General features: G+C 57.6%; 2 protein-coding genes across 9 annotated transcripts in view; one reads left to right on the top strand and one right to left on the bottom strand.

The window, feature by feature from the left end:
- Positions 1-13,848, top strand: part of LOC122389070 (muscleblind-like protein 3) — a 29,574-nt gene extending 15,726 nt beyond the window's left edge. Inside the window, exons 4-11 of one of the 6 annotated variants that reach the window (XM_043380747.1) lie at positions 690-743; positions 2,095-2,250; positions 5,386-5,457; positions 6,088-6,123; positions 6,805-6,946; positions 10,619-10,662; positions 11,824-11,908; positions 12,507-13,848. In XM_043380747.1, the coding sequence (XP_043236682.1) occupies positions 690-743; positions 2,095-2,250; positions 5,386-5,457; positions 6,088-6,123; positions 6,805-6,946; positions 10,619-10,662; positions 11,824-11,908; positions 12,507-12,670 (753 nt within the window). In that variant the 3' untranslated portion in view covers positions 12,671-13,848. Of the gene's footprint in view, positions 1-689; positions 744-2,094; positions 2,251-2,974; positions 3,191-5,385; positions 5,458-6,087; positions 6,124-6,804; positions 6,947-10,618; positions 10,663-11,823; positions 11,909-12,506 lie in introns of all 6 variants that reach the window. The other 5 variants (XM_043380745.1, XM_043380748.1, XM_043380746.1 and 2 more) reach the window with 5 other exon arrangements.
- A 655-nt stretch (positions 13,849-14,503) lies between these two features.
- LOC122389069 (polypeptide N-acetylgalactosaminyltransferase 1-like) lies at positions 14,504-21,118 on the bottom strand. 3 transcript variants are annotated; one of them, XM_043380742.1, is made up of 11 exons: positions 20,876-21,072; positions 19,597-19,853; positions 19,125-19,222; positions 18,583-18,763; positions 17,924-18,261; positions 17,402-17,612; positions 16,937-17,054; positions 16,468-16,654; positions 16,102-16,244; positions 15,489-15,875; positions 14,504-15,443 (listed from the first exon to the last, which is right to left on the bottom strand). In XM_043380742.1, exons 2-11 carry the CDS (start codon positions 19,737-19,739, stop codon positions 15,429-15,431), a joined length of 1,821 nt encoding a protein of 606 aa, XP_043236677.1. In that variant the 5' UTR covers positions 19,740-19,853; positions 20,876-21,072; the 3' UTR covers positions 14,504-15,428. The 3 variants fall into 3 exon arrangements, with proteins under 3 accessions (XP_043236677.1, XP_043236678.1, XP_043236679.1); XM_043380743.1 differs by having other exon boundaries at positions 14,504-15,875; positions 20,876-21,118; XM_043380744.1 differs by lacking the exon at positions 20,876-21,072 and having other exon boundaries at positions 14,504-15,875; positions 19,597-19,761; positions 19,795-19,828.
- Between the last annotated feature and the right edge of the window lie 2,397 nt (positions 21,119-23,515).

The following is a 23,515-nucleotide window of genomic DNA, read 5'->3' as shown; positions in this document are numbered from 1 at the left end:
GGCGCCGGCCAGCCCTCTGCAGTCGACTGATGTAACTTTTTGGCCCGGTCGAGGGGAAAAGCACTCGCGTGCCGGATAGGAAATTCCTTTAATAGGGTTACACGTCCCTTCCCGTCTCTGTCTCCCCTTTTGTCTCTATATCACACGCTCAGAAGCACACATTCACACAAAAATGAATACTCAGCGTATTTAGAACACTGCGTAGGTACTGCACAATGCACATCTCTGACGCACGTACGCTAGAAAACACGGAAGGGAACCTAATCCTTTTCGATCCCAGCCCTGCTCCCCTCCGACGCCGCCCGCTTGCTGCTGTGGTTAATTTTGGCTGCCGGGTTGTGGCTTTCTGTTTGCGTGTGTTTTCTACCTGTCCGCACCGATTTAGTTCACTGCTGGTTGGCACCATGGCTCACCGGTCGCCGGGTGTTGGTGCCAGTGCCTGTGCTAGTGCGAGCGTCGGTGCTGGCATCGGTATTGGTGTCTGTATCGCTACTGGTATTGGTGACAGACAGTATTGGTCTCGGTACCAGTATTGATACCAGTTCTGCTGCTGTTACCGGTGCCGGCACCGACACTGGTGCTAGAGCGTGCATTAGCGCCAGTGCCGGCATAAGAGCCCGTGCCGCCTGCCGTTCCCCGCCCGTAACTGCCTTTGCTGAGGCTCCCCTCTCGTCTGTCTCGCCGGCCAGGTCGCCAGCCACGGACAGTTGGTGCTGGCCTATGCCGGCGGTGGTGGTGCAGAGGTAATATACGGACCGTGCATGCCGATAGCTGCGCCCCCTGCCCGCCTCTCTCTCTCTCTCTCTCTCTCTCTCTCTCTCTCTCTCTCTCTCTCTCTCTCTCTCTCTCTCTCTCTCTCTCTCTCTCTCTCTCTCTCTCTCTTCCTCCTCGCTCGCTGGCGGCTCCGCTCGCTCGCCGTTTCCCGCCGCCATGAGACAGCCGGGCAGACCGATAAGATGCGCCTCACAGACTGTCGCCAACTGCCGGTTTTGCCGTCAGTCGGCTGCCTACCGTCTCCTCTCCCTCCAGTTTTGAGCAGCGCTAGCCCGACCGGCCGGAACTGGGCGCTATCTCACCGGAAAGAGGCGGGCGGGTCGGCTCGGCGCCGTTCCACTGCCGCCGCCGTCCGCCGGCATCGATTGCGCGAGCGAGCGGGCGCGGCGCGGCGCAGCGGGCTGCTGCCGGGCGGTCGGCCCGCCCGCCCGACCGGCGCGGCGCCGGGAGGAACCTCCTTCGCGCGCTCTCTGTTGCTCTCTTCTCTCTCTCTCTCTCTCTCTCTCTCTCTCTCTCTCTCTCTCTCTCTCTCTCTCTCTCTCTCTCTCTCTCTCTCTCTCTCTCTCTCTCTCTCTCTCTCTCTCTCTCTCTCTCTCTCTCTCTTTCTCGCTCGCTCTTTCTTGTTCTTTCCGTCTTGCTTACTCGCTTCCCTCTCTCCGACATTCTTCTCCATCGACGTCTCTTTTTCTATTCTCCCAGGAACATATATTTTACTCCTACGAATGTTATGTGGGAACTAACGAAGGATGCGGGCTCCTTGGGAGGGTAGATGCTGGGAAGGGTCCTGCCAGCCGTTCTCTTGCTCAGTATTTTTTGCTAGTCGCTTACTTGAAGCCTGGGGAGACGGGGCCCTGTGGTAGTGTGACTTTGGTGTCCCACAATCACCCTCATTTTCCATGTCGCCTGCCCTGCATGCGACCCTTGCTGCTGTGGTCCCAGCCGCATGCCCCGCCACCGTGCCCTGCATATGGTCTGTGCTCACAAGGCTGGGTCATGTGAGTAGGGCCGACCCGGCCACCGCAGCCTGACCTCGGTAAACGCTATAGCGGAGCCACTTCCGCGTCCCGTGGCGCAGCGCTGATAACTTATATGTGCAATTACATATCATCTACTCATGTATCATTTGATTTATGTCAGCGGCTCACATTACCATTCGCTGCCAAATATTATCGATCAAGTATTTCTCAGCTTTCTGCCAGCACTGTTCGTTTGCAAAATCCAGTCCCTGCCAGCCTATCTCGGCTCTCGGGCGTCAGTGTCCGCCGCCCCAGCGCGCCCGTGGCGGCCGTGCCGACTAACGCCTGCCCGTCCTGCCGATAGATGACGTCTCCGACGGCGCCCATGTACAGCCTGCCGCCGAGCATGTCCCAGTTCTATACGGCGGCGCCGACACAGGCGGTGGGTGACGCCGGCCTGGTGGCACCGCTGGCACTGCCGCAGCTGCAGCAGAAGATGCAGCGCTCGGACCGGCTGGAGGTAAGGTCGCAGCAGCCGCCGCCGGCGCCGCTCCTCCGCCATATACATAGCGCTGCAGTCAGGGCGCCGCCGGCGCCGGACCGCTGTCGGGCCGCCGTCTGTCTGTCTGTCTGTGTGTGAGCGGGCCGTCCCTGCGTCTCTCTGTGTCCGTCCGCCTGTGCGTGTGGGGTCTCGTGTGTGCGTGTGTGTGTGCGTCTCTCGGCGCCGCCGCCAGCTACATCACCGGGCTTCGGGCGGCGCGGACACCGGCACCGGCGCAGCGTAGGGTAGCACACGCTTGTCTCTCTCTGGCCCGTGTGGTCTGGCGCAGCTGACTGTCACATACTCTGCCTCCCGCGCCGCCGCCGCCGCCGCCGCCGCGCTGCTAAGTCGGTGTGCCCTGCAGCTGACCCGGGCGGCTGACGTACCCGTACCGACCCGCCGCCACCCCGCCGCGCCCGCAGCCACCCGCTCAGCCCCACCATCACCCAGGAGCAGCTTGGTTGCTGGATTCACGCCTCCGCCGCACCCTGTGCCCTGCTTCCCCGCCGGCCCCGGCTCCCGTCTCTGTCTCCCTGCCTCCCTCCATCCGTTCAGTCCGACAAGCAGCTCCAATCGCCGGCGGGAGAAGAGCCGCCTCTGCTCCGATCCTTCCGTCCCGCCGTCACCTTCCCCTCGCCACGGGCCGACGGCGCGGGCCCGTGCAGCGCCGCTGAGAGGCCTCTGCCTGGCTCTGTTGTTGCAGGTCTGTCGCGAGTTTCAGCGGGGCGCGTGCAAGCGCGCCGAACAGGAGTGTCGCTACGCCCACCCGCCGGACCAAGTGGCCGTGGACGACGGCCAGGTCACTGTGTGCATGGACGCGGTCAAGGGCCGCTGTGGCCGCGAGCCGTGCCGCTACTTCCATCCCCCCTCGCACCTGCAGGCCCAGCTCCGGGCTCCGCGAGCTTCCCCCGCCGCACTGGTAGGCACCGCCGTACCCCGTACCCCCCGGCCCCCCGCCCCGTACCCTGACCCTCGGCCTGGCCTCACCCGGCCGACCTCACTGCATGGGCTCGGCCAGTCCGACGCTCCTAGGCTCTGTCCTTCACATCTCTCTCTCTCTCTCTCTCTCTCTCTCTCTCTCTCTCTCTCTCTCTCTCTCTCTCTCTCTCTCTCTCTCTCTCTCTCTCTCTCTATCACTCTCTCTCTCTCTCGCTCGCTCTCCTCTCTCGAAATCGCCAATATCTATAGTTATTTCAATATTTTTTATCTATATTTCATTCAGTCAATCAATCGATCGATCAGTCTATCTATCCATCTTTATTTCTATCTTTTTCATTTATCTTTTTAACTCTATCTTTCTTATCTATAAGTTCTATAAATTCATATCTCCTGTTTTCTTACCTTTCAATCATTTTCGCTCGGACTGGCCGATTGCACGGATTCAAGCTCCATCCACCTTTGTCATTGATGTGAAGTTTTGTCTATTGATATGGGTTTTGGGACAAAATCAACTTCCTAACTCTTTGGTTAATATACACTTTATGGTATGCGCGGACATTTTTACAATACATTTTATAGCATGCCTAATGAGTGCATGGCTAACAAATAATTTATCATTATGTTTGCCGTTCAATTGATGCTGAACTCAAGCTGCTTTGTCTAATCGGACATGCATCCATTTTCTTTTTGAATTCTTTTTTAACCTTTTTGGACACATGTTGCCGCATGTGTTTGGTGACACAACACGATCATTTTTGTAGCAGTTTGGTGTCATTTTCTTTTAACTATGCTAGTTTGTCATACAACTCTCCAGCTTGAAGTTGTCATGCATATCGTCAAAACGTTTAAGCATGTCAATATTCAATTGCTCACTGTGTTAAGCTCGATATCCATTAACGTTTCTGAGTCTTTCAATTGTTGCCCAATGCTCAAAGCCTAAGATAAGACCAAAGTAATTCAACATATAGTTTCAAAGTTGAAACGCGAGATTTTAACGTTAAATGCTGATTATCTTTAGATGTTGGACAATAAAATTGCTTTATTGTCTCCTTTTCCTCTCTGTCACCAGTGTCTCACCCTCTCTGACCGTTTCATTGCCTCCCCGCCTATGTGGCTTTGCTGCCTGCCCCGCCTCCCCGCCTCCTCCACTCCGCCGCCTCCCGAGGGCATGTGACGTCACACATCTGCCAGCATGCCGCCGCCCAGCCTGGCCCGGACGCTTTCCATGTGCTGGTGCCGTCCACCGAAGTCGGCGGGTGCCCTCCGCCGCCTCACACACGCGCTGACCGGCGCCGGTGGCAGGGACAACAGGGAGCTTGGGCCGGCTGGCGTGACGCGCGCCCTGTGAATATGCGCCGCCGGCTGCGGGTTTGTGCTTGAACTGACCATTTTCAGCGCTGACGGCTCCGCGGCTCTGTCGATTGGCATGTGTGGCGCCGCTTGATCGGTGTTTACATTGACAATGGACACACTCACATACATGCTCTGTTACAGTGAATGGGTTACAACATTTGGCTGACGTACATTACATATTGACCTGGCTGTGACTGCGCCTGAGATTGGATATCGGTGTTGTGTAAATCTGTGCACGATTGTGGGAGGGGAACAAGCAGATGAATGGTGAAGGTGTGACGAACAGTGGCCATGCCGGAATTATGCTCTGAGAGGTGCTGCTGAGTTTTCAACAACCGTCCATCAATCTGGATGTGTCATCTGGGGTATTTCCTTTTTATTTGTCGCTGAGAAGTATGCCGTCATTACTGGCGGTTTTGAGCAGATCAGATGATCCGTTTGCCGACGTGGCCAGGGTTCGTCTCCCCTTCCCGTGTGCGGGGCCGTGCTGCTGACGGTCGCTGGGCCGCTCTGCTGACGGCTGGCGGGGCCGCTCGGTAGCTGTTCCTCGTGCGCTGTACATACGCGGCGCATGTGGGCCGCTGCCTGTCCCACCGCCCGTTCCCAGTCCTGGTCGGCGCCGCTGGACCGCCCGCCGAGCTGATGAGTTTCTCTCTCTCTGTCTCTCTCTGTTCTGCGTCTCCCTGCTCTGCCCGCCGCTGCCGCTGTCTGGTCTCCGGCCGCCGCCCGTGCTGTGCCCTGCCGTGTCCGCCGCCCACCTCGGCACACCCACCTGCTTGGCTTGGCGACGCTTGCACGCCGCTCGCCCACTAACGGCTCAAGGTGGAGCAGCCGCTGACGGCCGCTGCTCTCGACGGAAGCCGCAAGCGTCCCAGAGACGCCGCCGATGAGCTGGTTAGCATTGGGAGCGGTGGCGAGACACCAGCGCGGCTCGCCCGTCCGCCCGCCCGCCCGCTGACGCCTGTACATACTGCAGTCACTGCCAGCGCACCCTCCACCGCCGCCGCCGCCAGAGCACATACTGTAATACCTAATACAGTGTCAAAATTTCTTCCTTCTTCGGACATGCCTTTGCTAGCTCCGTGCTTATTTTCTGGCGTGCTTGCGTCATGTGTGTCGTTGTGGCCGGGTGCGCTGGCCGTGTGCGGTAGACGGGCGGGTCGAGACGCCTGCTCAACTGCAGCTCCCCTGTACAAATCGAGTCAATAACTCAATAATCGAATGCCGCTCACTCACGTTTATTTCTTCCGTCTGTTTTCTTTTGCTCATGTGTGCACTCGAGAATGTTGAATTGAGAGCGCTTGTGCCATTGAATTGAACATTGCATGGCTGCCCTTGTACTCTGGGCCCATAAATGTTTTTGACGTTCCTCTGCCTTTTAAATCAGAGTTCCGAATCTGTTCAGTTTCCGTCTGCGTCAACTTATCCTTCTCCATTCTCCAGTACTGACTCTACCTTCCAGCTCTGTGTGTGGGTGCCGCCCTCCATGGATCCACTTCTGACGCTCTCTGCTCTCGGTTTCAGGGCGAGCCTGCCTACGACGCTCAAGTATACTTTGGTGTAAGTTGCGGCCACCGGTCGGCGCACTGAGTGCATGTTCTGCCGTCTGCGGCAGTCCCTCCCCTTCCGCCGTCACCCCCTGTCTGTCCGTGGCTGCAGCGTGTATATCTGTGCGCCCGCCCCGCCGCTGCCCCCACCACCGCGCCGGCCGGCCGGCCGCCCACCGCTCACCCACGGCCGAGCACCCGCGCCACCCGCGCCACCGTCCGACTGCACGGCTCACAGGGCACCGGTGGGGTAGGACCCTGTCAGTGACTCCACTCAGTGGTCTCATTTCTAGCGAATCTATGGTGCGGTAATGGAACTATAGGTTGCTCACAAACGATGATGGTGCTTATCAAGAGGCCAAAGGTTATTTCTCCGCAAACCGCTGAGGTTTTTGTTGCCTGTGGTATGTGCCCAGTTCAGCTCGAATCGTCGTTAGTGTACCGTTATGCAGGCGCCCTTGTTCGCGACCTGCTTTCAAATCTCGTGAACGGCAGATAAATTTTGTGTAAATTGTGCTATTTTTGAAACATTTATTTGCCTGCCATGGGTCGCAGCTTGACTGACGCGCGCCTGCCCTGTGCGCGTGTAACGTGTGTCGTGGTCCGCCGGCGGCCGTCCCGCCGTCCCGTCTCAGCCGGCTGACCTGTGACCCGTGTGACCCGTGTGTCTGTGTGTGTGTCTACCTGTCGCCAGGCCTTCCCCGGTATGGGCGTGGCCTACAAGCGTTCGGCCGGTGACAAGGCGGGCATACCGTGTTACCCGGCACCCGGCGCCGCCAGCTACCAGCAACTGATGCTGCAGCAACAGCAGCAGAGCTATCTGCACCAAACGCCATGTGAGTACACGGCCGACCACGAGCGGCCGGCCAGCGGCCACAGCGCCGCCAGCGCCGGCGCCAGCTCGGCGCACGGCACCGCCACCAACGGACTGGCGGCAGCGGCCGGCGCCGCCTCGCCACCGCCCCAGTCGGCCGCGTCAGCCAGTGACAGCGGCGCCTCGGGCGCGGACGCCGGCTCGGCCGGCCCGCAGCCGGTGACGGTCAGCGCCGGCCTGTCCACGGCGCTGACCACGTCCACGGCCCTGTCGGCCGGCTCCCTGCCACCCGTCATCAACCCGGCGCTCTATACAGGCTACGCCATCAGCAAGGCGGCGCTGCCGGCCGCCGGGGTGCGCCCCGTCGGCTACCCAGTGGCGGCGGCCGGCCTGACCGCCGGCGCCGGCGCCCCTGTGGCGCTGTCCGCCGACCAGCTGCTCCTGCAGCAGCAGCAACAGCAGCAGCAGCAGTACCAGCTGCAGGTGGCGCTGCAGCAGCAGCAGCAGCAGCAGACGCAGCAGAGACTGCTGATGCAGCAGCGGCTGCTGTTACAGCAACAGCAGCAGCAGCAGCAGTACGCGGCCAATCCGTACTTGCAGCCGGCGGCGGCACTGTACGCCGCCCAGCCGGCCGCCGCCGCCGCGGCCGCCGTCGCCTATTCCTCTTCCTCTCCTTACCTGGCCATGGGCTCGACGGCCTCGGCGTCTCCCTATTTCGCCATGGCCGGCTACGGCCAGCCGAGCGTCCTGGCCAGTCAGCAGCAGATGCTGGCTGGAGCGGCGCCCGCACAGACCGGGCTGGCGGCAGCCAACGCTGCCGCCGCCGCCGCCTACGCCCAGATCCAGAACGGCGAACCGGCGCTGAAGCGCATGCGCAAAATGTGAGCGGTCCGGCTGTGGTGGACCGAGAGAGAGATTCGTTCTTTCAGCACGCACACGGTCTCAGCCTATCCACTGCGCACATTCTGACCGGTCCGGGGCAGAGCTGGCTGGCTGACGCGCGGCCGGGCGGCGGAGGCTGCGCCGCTCCGGTCGCCATCCTGTGATCGTCATGCTGGTCTCGGTTGTGGGCGGCTGCGAGCGCCGCCGAGTCAGCTGTGATAGTGACGAGTGAGCCGACAGGGCAGACGTAGAATACAGACACAAACAGAGAGCTTAAATTGCAAGTTGTGCCGGTCTCTGGAGGCCGCCGTTTTCGGTATTTTCTTTAACATATCGAACGGATCGGACTGTGTCAAGCCTAGGGTATTTGTTCGATATGAATGAATCGTGCTTTGCATATCACCCTGTCTAGGTGTTAGTTACGGTAAGCTTGGATTTCTTTTTGTGCCATATGATGGCGGTACTGGACAGGTTTGTGCTTGTGTGTTAACGTAGTCGAGCTGGTGATTGTCACTGGTCTGCTCCACAGTCTGACAGTTCAACTGTCTGTAAAAATTCACAGTGACTGCCCATTCGGCACGCGTCCCTGGCCATATTTTTGAGCTGTCCTGTTTCTAAACGTGTAGTGTCGTTCCAGTAGCTGCTCGGACGGTGGCAGCGAGCTGCGTGCCGTCGCGCTGGCTGGGCTGGGGAGAGGGTGGTAGAGCTAGCCGCTGTGCTGGGCCGCGCGCCCGCTGCCTGTGATGCGCCGCGCCGCGACCGGCCGCCGCCATATCCGCTGCGCGCGCGCGCGCGTTCGCTGTTTGTTGGGTCGACTCGCGTCGGCCGCGTACTTAGTATCCGCCGAGAGGTCACAGTTTCGGTGCCAAACTGGAGAGGGAGACCAGACAGAGAGCTTGCGGGCCGTGTGGCTCGGCCGCGCCGACTGTGCTGCCGCCCGCCGTGTGTCGGTCGCTCGCGTGCATTGGCTGTTGTACTGTGTGCGGCGGGAGGGCGGCGCTGCGCGGTCGCGGGCCGCCGCGGCCGAGTCCCGCGGCCCGCCCCGGCGGCCCGCGGCCCGGCGCGCGCCGCTCTGTACTAAGGTGTGGATCTCTGGCGGCTGGCTTCGATTGGGCCGTGCGGTGGCCTGTGTTGTGTCTATCTTTCCGTGTGCGGCCGGCTTGAATGACTGCGGTGACTTGGGGTCGGTCCGGCCGCCTCTGGTGCATGTGAGCGCATCTAAAACGACCGTCCAACGTACGCGCCACCCTCCCCCGATCTAACTAGCACGCTGCGTTCAACGCGCCCGGCCGGCAGTGACTAACGTCCAACCGCTCCACTGACTGACGCGCTTCAGGTATCGCTGACTGGATGGAGTCATCACTTGCTGACTGGGGAATGATTAGATGAATGGCTGGGGAATCACTTGCTGACCATGGGAATTACTGACGTGTCTGGATGTTGGACTGGGATAATTTTTGACTGGATGACTGACAGACGCACAGCCAGTTTTCTGTCCGATTCCGTCACTACCTCTGTCTGTACGATGACGGACAATGTGTGACTGATCAATCCCAGACTCCCTCACTGACAGACCCTAGACCCTTGACTAACAAACCCTGGACTCTGGAGTGACTGATGGACCTTGGACTGACTAATGGACATTGGACTGACTGATACTGGCTCTCTGACTTTGGACCCTGAGCTGACTTTCTAGTTGTTGAACTCCCAGCTGACTTTCTCGCTGCCTGACAGACCTCCGACCCCGCTGACTGGCGGCCGCGCCGCGGACACCGGCCCACCAAAGCGGCCAGCTCACCTGCTCACCGTCCTGACGGACTCTCGGCTCCACCGAGCTCCACCAGCTGCGGTGTGCTGGTGTCCGCGGCGCAGCTGCCGCCGCCGGGCGCGCCACCGGCCGCTCGCCGCCGGCGCCGCTCTCTGCTTGCCGCCTCTCGTTCGCGCGTGGCTCCCAGTGTGTGCACCACGGGCGGCAGACTGCACAACTCGCAGTTAGCGGATTGCCTCGTAGATGGCGTTGTAAGATACGGCTCGTGTCGCTGAGCAATCCGCTTGCTGGCTTGCACGATGAACTGTGTACTTGCTGTTTGTCCACACTCTCAGTGTGTATTTCTATGTTTGTATTAGTCAAAGTCGTGTTATAAATGGTACCGTACCCAATTTTGGGCTCTTCTTTTTTCACTAATATCTTAGAAGCTTGAGGCCACAAGTGATGACGGACGATGGGAAAGGTGCTTTTGTAGTCCGAACCGCTTCCCAGCTTCATATGTGATGTCATTTTACCAACCATTAATTTCTCTCTGTTTTGGCTTTTCCATGTTCTTCCCGTAACACGGACCTGCGTTCCTGCTCTCCTGCTGGCCACGACCGTCCGTCCGTCCGTCCGTCCGTACAATCATCCGTCCGACCGACCGGCCGGACCTGGCTGGTCACTCCGCCTGCACTCTCTCCCCGCCGCTCTGCCGCTCTGCCGCCCCGTCACACCTGCGCTCTGCTCTATCTCCCGCTCTCTCCCCTCTCAACCCCGCTCTGTCTCTTTCTCTCTCTCTCTCTGTTCTCTTTCTCTCTGTTCTTTGTCTTTCTCCTGTCGTCGGAATGACCACGGCTGACTGCTCCGTGGACCGTCGGCCACGGCCTGACTCCACCGACACCTGATCGACACCGCCGGCCGGCCGGCCGCGCGCGCTCGGCCACACTTGGCGCGTCTCTTTGGCTGCGGCGGCCGGACGCCTGTGACCGGGTCGGCGTCTCCCGACCCGTGGCATGGCTTCAACTCCCGTGCATGCTGGCTGGGCTGGCTTGCCGACGCTAGGCAATAACGCACACTCTGTGACATACACGGACTCTCTGGGACAGGTAGTATGGAGCGGCGGTTCGACCTCACGCCGCCGCCGGGCCCGCTTCAGCCCCGCTTGTGCTGCGGAGTACAGGGCGCGGTCGGCCGCCCCCCTCTCCGGCGGCGCCCACTGCTGGCGCCGCGAGTCAGTCAGACCCGTACCGGCCGGACCGCGCCCTGACTCCGCCCGCCCGCCCCGGCGGACCCGCCCGCCGGCCTCCGGCGCCCGCCGCCCGCCTACTCCGTCCCCGCTTCAGCGTCCGTGCCTTCCTCAGCTGCCGGCGTCCTGCCGTGACCTCTGACCTGACCCGTGACCCGGAGGAGCCCGGCCGGCCCCCACCGGCCGCCGCGGCGCAGCCCGCCGAGCTCAGACGGTGGGAGAGCATATTCATGGCTTCAAACGTATTTTACTCTAACGTTCTTCCTCGATTTCAATACTAATTCTTCGTGTTGTCTACTTATCCTAAATCAACTGAGCTGAAATAAAATTCAAGAAGTGACTGACATACCTAATTTGATGCTGCACAGCAGCATGAGTTTCCATATCACAGACCAAGGAGTTGAAAGAGACCTTTTGTGAAAAGGCATTAATTGCATTATGATCAGTACGATTTATTAAATTGTTCCGTCGAAGGAGCAGGTTGCCTACATACTGTATCACATTTCGAAAGTCATTACGGAAGCAAATTTTGTGCGCCATTAACCTCTCCCATCCTTTTTGCCCGACAACCCCGCTGCTTATGGGCCCGGCGGCCGACGTTATACTGCTTTTCGTGTGTTCTTTTCTTTTGCCAGTATTGAATTTTGTTCGCTGCTTATCTCAAAGTCAAAGGTTTTTGAAACTGTGGCTAAATCGAATGCATAGTTGAGCATGTGACAAGTAACGACGCTTATCAACAACAATTGCTGGCCGGTCATATACGATAATACAATGCAGCTGCGCGTTTGAGGCCGATGGCGCGGGCGGCCGTCACATTTGTCCAGTAACGATAACGCCGCCGTAATTGAGAGCCGCGCGCCGCGCCGCGGGCACGCTGTCGGCTCGGTCGGCGGCGCGCGGCCGCCGGCCGGGCCGGCCGCGCCGCCTCCTCTGTCTCTCTTTCTCTCTCTCTCACTTGCAATGTTGACATGCTCTCGGCCGGCGCCGGCGCACCGTCCGCTCACCGGTCTCTGTCTTACAGTTGCTGGACAACCTTCCAGTGTGCCAAGATTTTAGGAAAGGAGCCTGCGTTCGGCCTGCCTGTAAATTTGTCCACTACGTCCCAGGTGCGTGGGCCGTGTTTGGCGTGACTGTGGCTAGAGCGGAGATCAGACGGGGCTCGGGGCAGCCGGCGAGGGTCTCACTAGCAGCTAACGCTTGTGATCGATTGAGCGTAGTAGTTCTTAGTATTTGGACTAATTTTACTTCTTCGTTTCGTGACGGTGCCTCTATATCAAGTGTTGCTTTGATTTACGTGAAGATGCCTTTTTATCGACTATCGAGTGTTGCTCTGATGATGCTCTGTCATTTTAACAAAGAGGAAAGCCCAGCCGGTTAACTGCTTCGCTGTGCATGAGCTGCCCTAAAATTGTCGCTGACCGTTGTGAGTGTGTGCTTCATTTATCTGGAGCAGCGAATCCCTCATTCGGCCGTGCGGTGTCTACTCTCCTCAATGTGTGCCTTATCCCGATTGTCTGAAGCTCCTTCGGTCGTCCTCTTTGTGGTTGGTGTGTGTTCGCTGTACTGACCTCGCCCTCTGACCCCTGCTGACCTCGCTCGCTGACCTCGCCCGCTGACCTCACCCGTTGACCTCACCCGCTGACCTCGCCCGCTGACCTCGCCCGCTGACCTCGCCCGCTGACCTGGCCCTCCCGGTGCCCACAGACCACGTGGAGATCACCAGCAGCAACCAGGTGACGGTGTGCCGGGACTCTGTGCGCGGCAAGTGCGCCCGGCCGCGCTGCAAGTACTACCACCTGCCGGTGCTGCCGGCCGGGCCGGGCGAGCCGGCCGCCTCGGCCGCCGCGCTCGGCCTGCACCTGCTCTGAGCGGCGCCAAATCAAACTACTAACGCTGTGCTGTAGACGAGTCAGCCGGCCGGCCGGACACGGACGGCCAGAAACAAATCAAACTATCCGACACAATCGCTTATGTGGGGCGGGCGCGGGGCGGCGGCCGGCCGTGGCGGCGGCCGCCGCTCCGTCCCGGCCAGCTCGTGCTCTTGCACGAGCCGGATGCCCTCTTTGAACTTTAAGTGATAGTTCATGTTAAAGTGTTCTCATTTTTGTATAGACAAGTACCTTACTGGAAACTCTTCAAAAGAGTGTTAAGCTAGTGAGCGCGGATATTTGGGTATTGGATGGTGGACGAGCGAGGGGCCGGACGGCGCGCGGCCGCGTCGGGCCCGGCCGCTGCCGGAGGCGCCGCGACGCCGGCCGGCCCGCCGCCCAGCGGCCAGCCTGTTTGTACATATTTATAAGGATAGGTCTAGTCAGAGAAGCAGGGTGCGTGGGGCGCGGCGCTGGTGCGCGGCGGCCGGTGCCAACGCCGCGTCCCGGGGCGCGTCTATTCGGCACGGTGGGGAGAATCGCTTCGCTTTGTGACGCGTCCGCCGCGCGCATCCGCCCTGGCCGCGGCCGGCCGGCCGGCCCGGTGGCTCCGCCGCCTCGCCAGTGCCATAGCGGTCGCCGGTCGGCGGCTGGCCGCGCCCGCAGGCGCGCTGTCCCAGCGGACGGCGCCGCCGCGGGCAGCCGCCGGGCGGCGGGTCGGCGGCCCAGGTCCAGGCCGAGCCGTTCTAAACGGCGCCGCCTGCGCGCCAGCAGACGGCGCGCGCGATCTGATCGCACCCGGGAGGGCAGCGACCGAGCGCAGGCCGGCCGCCGACCCGTGCGCACCAAACCCAGATATCCTCAGCACGCCGTGAGAGACCTAGGATTAGTTGGCCGCTGCGCGACGCGGCGTCACCCGCACAGGGTGGCGCCGTGCTCGCCACGCTTTCGCTTAGCATTAGACGGGCGTCGGCGTCGGCGGCGGCCCCTGTGGCGGCCGCAGTCGCCGGCGCCCCCGAGGCGCCACCCTTCGGTCGGCCGCTCCGTATGTGTTGCATGCCTCCTCATTGTTTGACGCCGCGGTGCCGGCGCGCGCGTCTCCCCCTCTGACGGCGCCGGTGGGCGGTACAACCGCCGCCGGCGCCGCGCTCGGACAGCCAGCGCTTCTCGAGTAGGTCGCGGACGGCGCCGGGGCCGGCCGCCGCCGCCGCCGCCGTGAGGTCGAGCCGCCGACGCGCGGGCCGGCGCGGCCCTAGGTCGGCGCCGCGCCCCCCGCCGGCGGCACTATACGGGTGCCGCGTGTGCAATAGTGTGAGGGCGGCGGCGGCGGCGGCGGTCGGCGCCGCCTCCTGGACTGTCTCCGCAGCTAGCAGCCGCGTCCCTGCCGCCACTCACCGACCCGCTGGCACTAACGCCGTCCCGGCTGTCCACCCGCCTCCCCTCTCTCCTACTCTCTCCGTCTCTCCACCGCCGTTGATTTGGACGCCGAGCGGCGGCGACGGGCGCGGTGGCGCGGCCCTCAGCTTCATAACCGGACAGTACAAGCGCAGCGGCCCGCCGCCGCACCTGGTCAATACTCGCCGGCCGCGCCGCCGCGCCCCCGCCCCCGGCCGGCCGCCCACGTTGTATAATGTATAGGTTTAATATAGGTGTTACCAATGTTGTGCAGAGTTACTTTTTAACTGTGATGTGCGGAAAAGACCAAAAGCGTAGGAGATATTCACTCCACCGCATTAGAGACTCGTTCTAAGCAAGTGTGGAAACCAGTTTATCACATGTTTTGTAACTTTTCCCTCCAGAATTGTATTTTTCTGTTCATTGATAAACTCTGAATAAAGTTATTTCATATTGATTCAGTCTGTGATACACAATATCGTGCGGTTAGGTATAAATATTTGTCATGACAAAACATCAGCACATTTTCGGTACGAAGAACAAGTATAAAAACAAGACATTAGCTGTAGTAATAAATAGCCTCTGCCACCGAGTCAGCAGCGGCATACTCTTATTGGTCCTTGGACGGAAGACGTTAGGAGGTTAGGAACACTCGCGAATTGAACGCTGGCCCGCCAGGAGACCTGCGCGCGGGCGGCTTTGGTCAGTGTTAAACGTATCGGTAGGTTAGCCGCTGTGGCGGGGCTGGCGCGGTCAGGGCAGCACTTCTATAGAGCCTTGGGCAGCACACGGCCGACAATATGCGGCCGTGGTGCCATCGGGTCCGCCCCGTCCGACCCTTGATCACAAGCGGGTGCCCATCGCTGCCCATCGAGTCACTCCACATAGCAACGATCCGTTCCCTATCGCGCCTTTTCACGTGAAAAGGTGGTTATTGAGTTATCGCAAGTCACCAATCACGGGCTCGCCTGAAACACTCGCACTGAGCATGTTATGAACAGATGAAATGTCGGCACTGACTTGGGAGTGAGAATTCGTCTCCCGGCACCCGAAATCGCTCACTCACGCGTTCACCTTCAGCTCTCCGAGCCGAGTAATGGTTAGTCTCCTGCAGGCACGAGTATCACTATCACAGGGACGGAATGGTCGGAAATGTATCACTGGGTCCGCTGGGCAAATCTCTCCTCAGATAGACGTTCAGCGTCTTGTAACATCCTTGAGATGCAGTTCTCAGTTTGTGATAGACGCTCAGCGTTCTCTCGTCAAATCGTCTAGCCACACAGCTGGTATGATAAACGTCTAACGTTCTCGTCACACCTCTGAGGCATAGTGTTTTGTTCATGACGACCTGAGATTCATCTCCTCACGTCCACGGGACCCTTCGTTATTGATCTCGAATCCCTTCGTCTCACGTCCACGGGACCTCCTCCAGCGTCCACTTCTGACTGGGACCGTCAGAACAGGCCAGCACCACCAGGCTCTCCGGATTCGCCGCCGTCGGCAGGTCCAGACACTTCTGAGAGTCCACGTGTACCAGCTGACTGGTACTGGAGTCGTGGAACCACTTCTGGCGCGACAGCTGACTGCAGCCGTGGATCCGGACCCGCGACTCTGCCGTCTCACGGCCTCCGTCCGGCACGTCCAGGCACACGGACTCGTCCGTCATGATGAAGCCGTCGACGGTCATGACGAACAGCTGGGGGGTGTACCAGTTGGAGGCGCAGTCGGTGGTGGTGGCCGGCCCCGACGGCTGGCCCGTGCCCGTGGCGTACGGTCGCTGCACGCAGTGCTCCAGCTTGTCGTTACGGATCTGGGAACGGAGAAGGGCATGGGTGAGTGACGGAGGCTTGAGATCTGGGCGCGAAATGACCACCGCAGTCAGCGCGCCAAAAGCCCTAATGAACAAACAACGGCTTGAGATCGACAGCCGCTCGTTATCCGGCTAGTAGCAACATATCCTCATCTGACTGCTGCCGAGACCAATGGAATGAACGACATTTATGTACGGATAGGTGATGTGTTGAGTACACACATACCTTGCCGAAGAAGCGGTCATCGTCGGGGAAGAAGTGTTCCGGCCAGATGTTGTCGAGGAACCACTTGAAGTTGTTGCAGTTCATCCTCTTCTTCACCATCATCCGGTGGCTGACCTGAGTGGTGTCCTTCATCTTAGCGGCCTCTGAGGAAGGGAGCCAGGAAATATTATAAATGTGGTCTAATGGAAGCATTGTTGACAAATTACATCGTCATTGGTCACATCAATCTCGTCCATGCAAGCCAGCATCCCAATCACAGACTCTGTCTTCATTGATGCTACAGCTGGGTTTGTTGTGGAGAGCGAATGAGATCGATACACTCACCTCAGTACACGACACACCCCACTAGAACCGTGCGCCACTGACCTGGGTTCACCTTGAAGAAGAAGTCGGCCCACTTCTCCATCCAGACGGTGGCCACGCGGGCCAGGTTGTGGTGCAGCACGCCTCCCACGCCTCCTTTGCGGGGAAACGTGTACGGCGAGTTCTTGCGGAAGATGTGTCCGACGTGCGAGCAGGGGTGTATTTCCACGCTGCCTCCGCACATCCATACCTGTGGGCCATTTATTGGTCACCAACGGCGCTCGGGAGCACGGGGCTTACTACCACCGCTATCCCTGGTAGTGGCCTGAGGACTCTGTCGCTGTAGTGCCATGGTCTAAGGCACGTCCAAAGCCAAATAAAACCCTTTTCTGTTATGAGCGAACGGTTTTACAACTTCCAACCAAAGGTGACATGCATTTAGAGTGTAATACGGACACCCTATTTCACCTCGCCTCAACAGTAGGTACACATTTCAATGGCGAATCGTCATTTGTGAGCTGTAGCAACTCACCCGGAGCGACATCTCGATGTTCTCGCCTCCCCAGATGTCCATGTCCCGGTCGTAGGACCCGGACTGGTAGAAAAAGTCCCGGTTTATCGCGAACAGCCCACCGGCCATTGCCGGTGTCCTGTGGAAAAAAAAAAAACGGATAAACCGTCAGAAAGACTGACAAACGGCACAGACTGATGGACAAATCCTCAGCCAGGCGGATGAACGGTATAAACTGATGGAGAATCCGTCAGCGGCACGGACAAAGTAACAAACTGACTGGATAACGATACAGACTGTTAGAATCTCGAATGACAGACGAGCCGACAGACACGGACGGCCATGCAATGCAAGCTGACTGGCAAGTAGGCTTCGTATGTAAAGTAGCCCAAGCCACCCGAGGGTAGTACCCTTCCCGACACTCCCGATACCAAGTTAAGTCAGCAGACCTTTTTTAGTCAGTGACTCAGTGTCCCCTTTACCAACCTGAACGGCGCGGTGTTGTCCTTCCTTCGGGCCTGGATCTCGCGCTCGCCCAGTGTGAACCAGCGGAAATGCAGCTGCCAGTTGAAGCCGCCCCAGTGCAGCTCGAAGCTGCGTGTGTAGGCGAATGAATCGTCGTTGATGATGTCGATCACGGGACAGACCACGGAGGTGGGGCTCTCGGCGATCCGCGCCAGCAGCGGCTCCAGCCAGCCTGTCGGATTGGACAGTGTTAACTATAGGACAGGCTACCGTAACAGGGCAGCAAAGGCTCCAGCCAGCCTGCCGGCAAGCAGAGTGGCTACTACAAGGCCTGTTGCAGGGTTACAGTACCAGGGCAGTAGCGGGCTCCAGCCAGCCTGTTGAACGTAGCTAAAAGCGCAGCACAAACGGATCGGTGGCAGCTGCAACCCGCGAGCTCAACAATGTTTGAAGGACGGCACGCAAAAGTCACTTCCGTCAACCGGGTCCGACCGCACGGACTCACGGAGCACCGGCTCGTCGTGAGCCTGTTTGGTAACCTACCTTCCGTGCACTCGCAGTGGGCATCCAGAAAGATGATGACATCACCGGACGCCTCCTGAGCTCCCATGAGCCGGGAGCGGATCAGCCCCGTGCGCTCCTCAATGCGCACCACGCGAGTGGGCACGGACAGCTGCGCCACGTACTCGTCCAGGGGCCGTCCCAAGAAGCTGCGCTCGCTGGCATCGTCGACGAGAATGATTTCCTTCAGGAGCTCGCGCGGCGAGCGGTTGATGGCGCTGTGGATGGTCCGCAGCAGCGTCGACCACGCCTCGTTGTGGAAGACGATGATGATGGAGGCAGCCGACATCTTACTTTGGTCGTACTTCTTGTCCTGGCATCTGTGGGAGAAAAGAGTGAAAATGCGTGTTAATTGTTGCTTACGAACAATGCATGGGTACCTTTATCCTGTCGGTCATGGGCCACATTTCATTAGTGTAGAACTTGTAAGTACAGAAAACAAGAGGGCACAGAAAACGCAATAGTTAATATAATAACTCGGAAAGGAAAGAAAACGCAATAGTTAATATAATAACTCGGAAATAATAATTACTGAATGCAAACTCCCGAGTCTCCGTAACTAATAAGCAACTACCGCATACGAACAAGAATCTATACAGAGCATCCAACACGTATGAACTGAGCTCCATAGGACCACTGACCCTGCGCGCCGGACGTCCGGCAGTGAGCGGTTCACCGATATCCGGTCGGAGGCCACCAGGTTGAACTCGTTGATGCGGTAGAGCTTCCGCATCTTGTCCAGCAGGTGGGCCGGCACCACCACCGGCATGCCCTTCTCGCCCTCGCCAGGCACCGGGCGGTAGTCGTTGGTGTTGAGAATAGCTGCTGGTCAGAGACAGAGACGGCGTCAGCATTGCGGTCGTGTACTTTTGAAGTGCCGCTTATCGACATCATGCATTATGCAGGTGCTTGTGAAAGTCGTAACTTGGTCTAAACGTTCATACATTTATTCAAGTTTGCGACATGCCATTGTGCAAAACATTAAACATTTTAATCACGTTACATGGGTTTAAAGTTTAAACGTTATACGTAATATCACGTTATACGGCGGTAATAATATGGCCAGAGCCCAGAACCATACGATCGATGCGAAACGAAAAATAAGTGGCGTACTACGTGCTAACGCTGTTGCATGCGTTCCCGCACGCCTCCCCATGTATGAGCGAGTGCCGAGGAGTCTGACCTTGGGTGAGGTTCTCCGGAGGCGGGTCGCCCTTGTAGTGGCCCACCACGACGTGGATGCCCTTCCGGTTGATGTACTCCTTTTGGTTTTTATTTTGCCTGTGCGAAACAAAGCGATAAGATGAGTCAGATCAGCTAAATGCAGCAGTATACAGGCGACGCACCGAATAGCATGAACAGATCAGTGCCCACCGCCCTGACCTGTGAACCAACCCCTGGGCCTTGACCGAACAAAAGTGATACAGTCGAGTAGACCCATTCGATGTTTTTTCGTAGATGTGACCTAGCCGTGGTTAACTAAAGGACCTGGTAGAGGTGACGTAGCCAATGCAAATAGGGGCAGGTGACTCAGCTAGAGTCCAGGTGACCCAGCCAGTGACCTAGCGTGACCCAGTCAGTGACCAAGCCGAGATGATCTAACCGAGGAGACTATCTGAAGTGACCCATTCAGTGACCTGGCCACGTCGACTCACCTAATAATCCTGACCACGTCCGGGTCGGGGTCGGTCAGCTCCACCTCCTGCTGCATGTAGCGGACGTAGAGCACGGCGGCCACGCCGAGCACGGCCAGCAGAAGGGCCGTGCTCCGGCGTAGCCGACAGCCGCACAGACGCATCGCCTGAGGTTGGTGGTCGGAGTCGGAGGTTGAAGGTCGGCGGTCGGAGGTCGGAGTCGGAGGTCGGTGGTCGGACCCTCGGAGGTTAGTCAGGTGGGAAGGCTGGAGTCTAGTCTGCCGGGCATAGTTCACATATCGGTCATTCATCGATACAGTGCCTGTAGATCGTATGGTGTGAGTTAGTGACGTCAGTCGCGTCTGGCCAGCCGCCTCCTCCCCCGCCGATGGGTTAGTCAGCAACCGGTCGGACGGGCGGACCGCTCCGGCACTTTATCGTAACAGTGCAACACCCACAGTCGAGCAGACGGCCTGCGGGGCGCAGCGACCCGTAGTAAGTATGGTCAACTTGCAATGATCGCTGTCTGGCCGATGTTGTGAGCACTGAAGGGTGACCTGCTGGCTGCTGCAGCCCGCTGCACCCACGGGCGGTGAACTGGGTGGGTCCAGATATGTAGACGGCAGCTCGGTGGGCGTTTTTAGTGGGTATTTGGAATTTAATTCTGTAAGTCCGTTCACATCGAAGTCGAACCCACGCAGCCGACGTCTCATGCAGAGCATGCATAGAATGATATTTACCCAGAGTCCGGACCACGTCTCTGTCGGGTCTCGAGCAGACTGAGACGGCCGCCGTTTACACACCGTGCTGCGCTGGAGGTTCCAGGCGGGTGGTGGAGGACGGAGGTAACAAAAAGGGCCGGGCCGTGGATTGTCTCGCAATAGTGACGCTACACTGTGGAGATGCCAGCCAAAATAAAAATGCACCGTTACGACCGCCCTTTCACCGACGGTCGCCTGAAAACGGTGCCGGGAGTTTTTATTTCGTATTTCGTTCTCAGGACGGGAGGACCGAGGACGGGACGTAATTATAGTTCGCAAGACGTAATTTAAATTCGTGGGACGCTGGGTGCGAGGGAGACGCACCAGTGATCACAGTAAAATGGAATGCACGAGAATGCACTGTGCACATATGCGGTGACGATCTACGCTGGTGGTAACGCACTGCGGTCACATTCCACTATCCGCCGGCGACCGTCCGCAAAAGAAACCAGAACAAAGTGAACGTTATTCACACAATGGCGTCACAGTCGCCGGCGGCCTGAGGGGTGACGGGAAGTTCGCTGACCCCGGCGACTCACCTGCACCTGTCGCTAGCCCATGATGCTGCTGTTTGTCGGTGATGTCCCTGCGGACAATGCCGTGTTCACCGATCACAGGTGGTCGCTGGTGAACGGTGCACCTGTCTGCGAGAGCACACCGCCGCTACCGCAGCCACACCGGCGACTCACAGACGCCAGCACTGAGCACCGCCGCTACCGCCGCCACCGCCCGCTCCGCAAGGTCACTCGACCGGTGTGCGGCATCGCCCGCCGCTGACCGCCAGGTGGTGCAGCGGACGCGGCGCACAGTGGACCGAGACGAGCGACGCGGGGCCAAAATCCAGCATCGTGCCTAACACGGCTAACAGACATGACGTTGTTTGCTGCAAAATGCAGGACTTGTGCTCTTGCTTTACGAGTTATTCTTATTCAGAGTATTTTGCTGCATTAGGTACCGTTTATAATCGTAAAACCCAGCATCGACAAACTAAGCAGGGTTTACCCGTAGACACAACTGAAATAGGTATGCACCGTCAACGAGGAAAATCGGTCCGACCGATGGGCGGTCCGCGCGCCGAACTCCAAAGCCCAAAAAGGCCTCCTCAAGGCCGGGAAAGTAGGCATGCCAACCGTCCGTAATCCGTCATATGGTTGCGGCTAGAGGCAAGGGGAATGCACCGATCCGATGTGCGTAGTTGGCAACCGTCGGAAGGTTCAACCGAACATTTCGGTTTTTTTTTTGTCACGTATGAGTGGATGTGGTTCTTGGGCAGCTGATGAGAAATAGTGTTTTTATTCATGCATGCAATGCAATATTGTTTGACATTTGTTGCCTTACCTTTATATCTTGTTACAGTAATTAAAAATATACCTAATACCTACCAAACAAGATGCGAAATTCCATTCTCCAGGTCACAGGTGAAATGGCTGCATTAGTGCACAACCATATTTGCTAGTTTATGCGTGCATGGCATCCCCTTTCAAAGCAAAAGGCGAGGGCTGAAACGGCTCCTAGCAAGTAGCAGGCTATTGCTACGGCGACCGGCCGACCCGGGGAAACGGACGGACGCTCCCCTAAATCATTGGGATCGTGCCCGTATTCGATTTGAGATATTAGAGCAGGGCTCAAATGGAATGAAAAAGAATGACTTCTTTCTGTCTACTGTCCAGTCTTTTCTTGTTGTCCTTGCAATGTCATCAATTGTCTAGCCCTAAGGTCTAATTTGGGTCTAATTATCTTTCCAGCGACTAAAATCAATTAAATTTGGCGCCACTTCCCACAGTAAAAGACATTTGTTAATGCATTGAATCTTATATTTAAACCTAATATTTACAGATGCATAATTAATCTGATTTTTACATTTGTGTGTGTGACTTTTTGTCAATAATTCAGGGTGAAATTGCCTTATTTGAAGCCCTAATTAACATTGGTTAGCGCGCTGTTAAATTAGTAGTGGCACGTTTCTTACTTTCGCGCGAATTGTGCGCAGGACATGTCACATGTGCGCCATTACTGGATTTCTGTTTATAAATTTGGGGAAGACGCCGCGTTCTTTTTCACACTCGTCAGGTGGTCGGAGGTTAGGGTGAGGAGTTCAGGTTCTCTGTATTTTTCATTTTGATTTTATCATACTCACGAGTTTTGGTCATGATCTTGGCAGGATAAGCGCTGTTGCCATGCTCCTGACATTTGCTGATACCAATTACCTTTTAGCTGTGTAAGCTGGATGAAATAAGCTTCACAATTCACATCCTGATTGTGATCCAAGCTCACAATAATCAAAGCCCAAAAAGCATTCCTTCAGCGCTGTAGGCATTGTATGTTATTGCTATCCGTGTCAGTTAAGTTGGAGCTTTTGACACCAACCATATTTTCATGTCAGGTCAGATGTCACTGACTTATGATGTCAAGTGAACCTCTGCAATTGCATGGTCCTCAAATGTTGCAACTTTGCAATGCCTCAAGTGCCAGGGGAGCTTTTACAGAGAGATGAAAGTTACAGGACCTAGGGTCCTCCAGGGGTCCCACAACTTGTATATCTCGAATTTCTCCTAAAGGTCACATAAGGTCAGGTCGGTTACGTGATTTCATAAATCGATGGATAAATCTGGAAACTGTTATTTCGGCTCTGAGAATGATCCAAAACTATGTCAAGCACACAGAATCATGCTTTCATGCACTCCTTGCAATGTCTGATCCTTCACTTTTGCATTGTTGACCTTGCATGATGCCATTTATGTCACTAGGGTCATCTGAGTTTTTTGTCAGTAACTCGTGATCAAATTGAGCTAGCGCATCGGGAAAGCCACCAATAGATTCAGGACTTGCCAAATTGAATGTTATGTGATATGACCTCCTTTGACCAACTTTGTTACCTGAGGGAGGGGCTCTGATCTGACCATGACCCGAGGTCAAAACCCAAAATTGACATCACCCAAACAAAGCGTTCACCATTTAACGCACCTGGGCTGGGCTAACACAATGATGAAAAATTCATGAGTCTGCAGCCATTTTTGGTGAAGTTTGTTTAAACCCAAAATTGAACCTGTACCTTGGGCCACTTGACCTGACCTTAGAGGTCACTGGTTGACCTGAGACCTTAAAATCGGGCACCAATCGCTGCATCTCGTAACGGCGCATACGCTCGTGTTTTCCGCGAGGTTCTAGCAGTCCTTTAC

The sequence above is a fragment of the Amphibalanus amphitrite genome, unplaced genomic scaffold, assembly GCF_019059575.1.
Source record: "Amphibalanus amphitrite isolate SeventyFive unplaced genomic scaffold, NRLGWU_Aamphi_draft 000343F_arrow, whole genome shotgun sequence".
Classification (NCBI taxonomy): Eukaryota; Metazoa; Arthropoda; class Thecostraca; order Balanomorpha; family Balanidae; genus Amphibalanus; species Amphibalanus amphitrite.
Note: the sequence above shows the minus strand (reverse complement) of the source record. Positions and strands in the feature narration are given on the sequence as shown.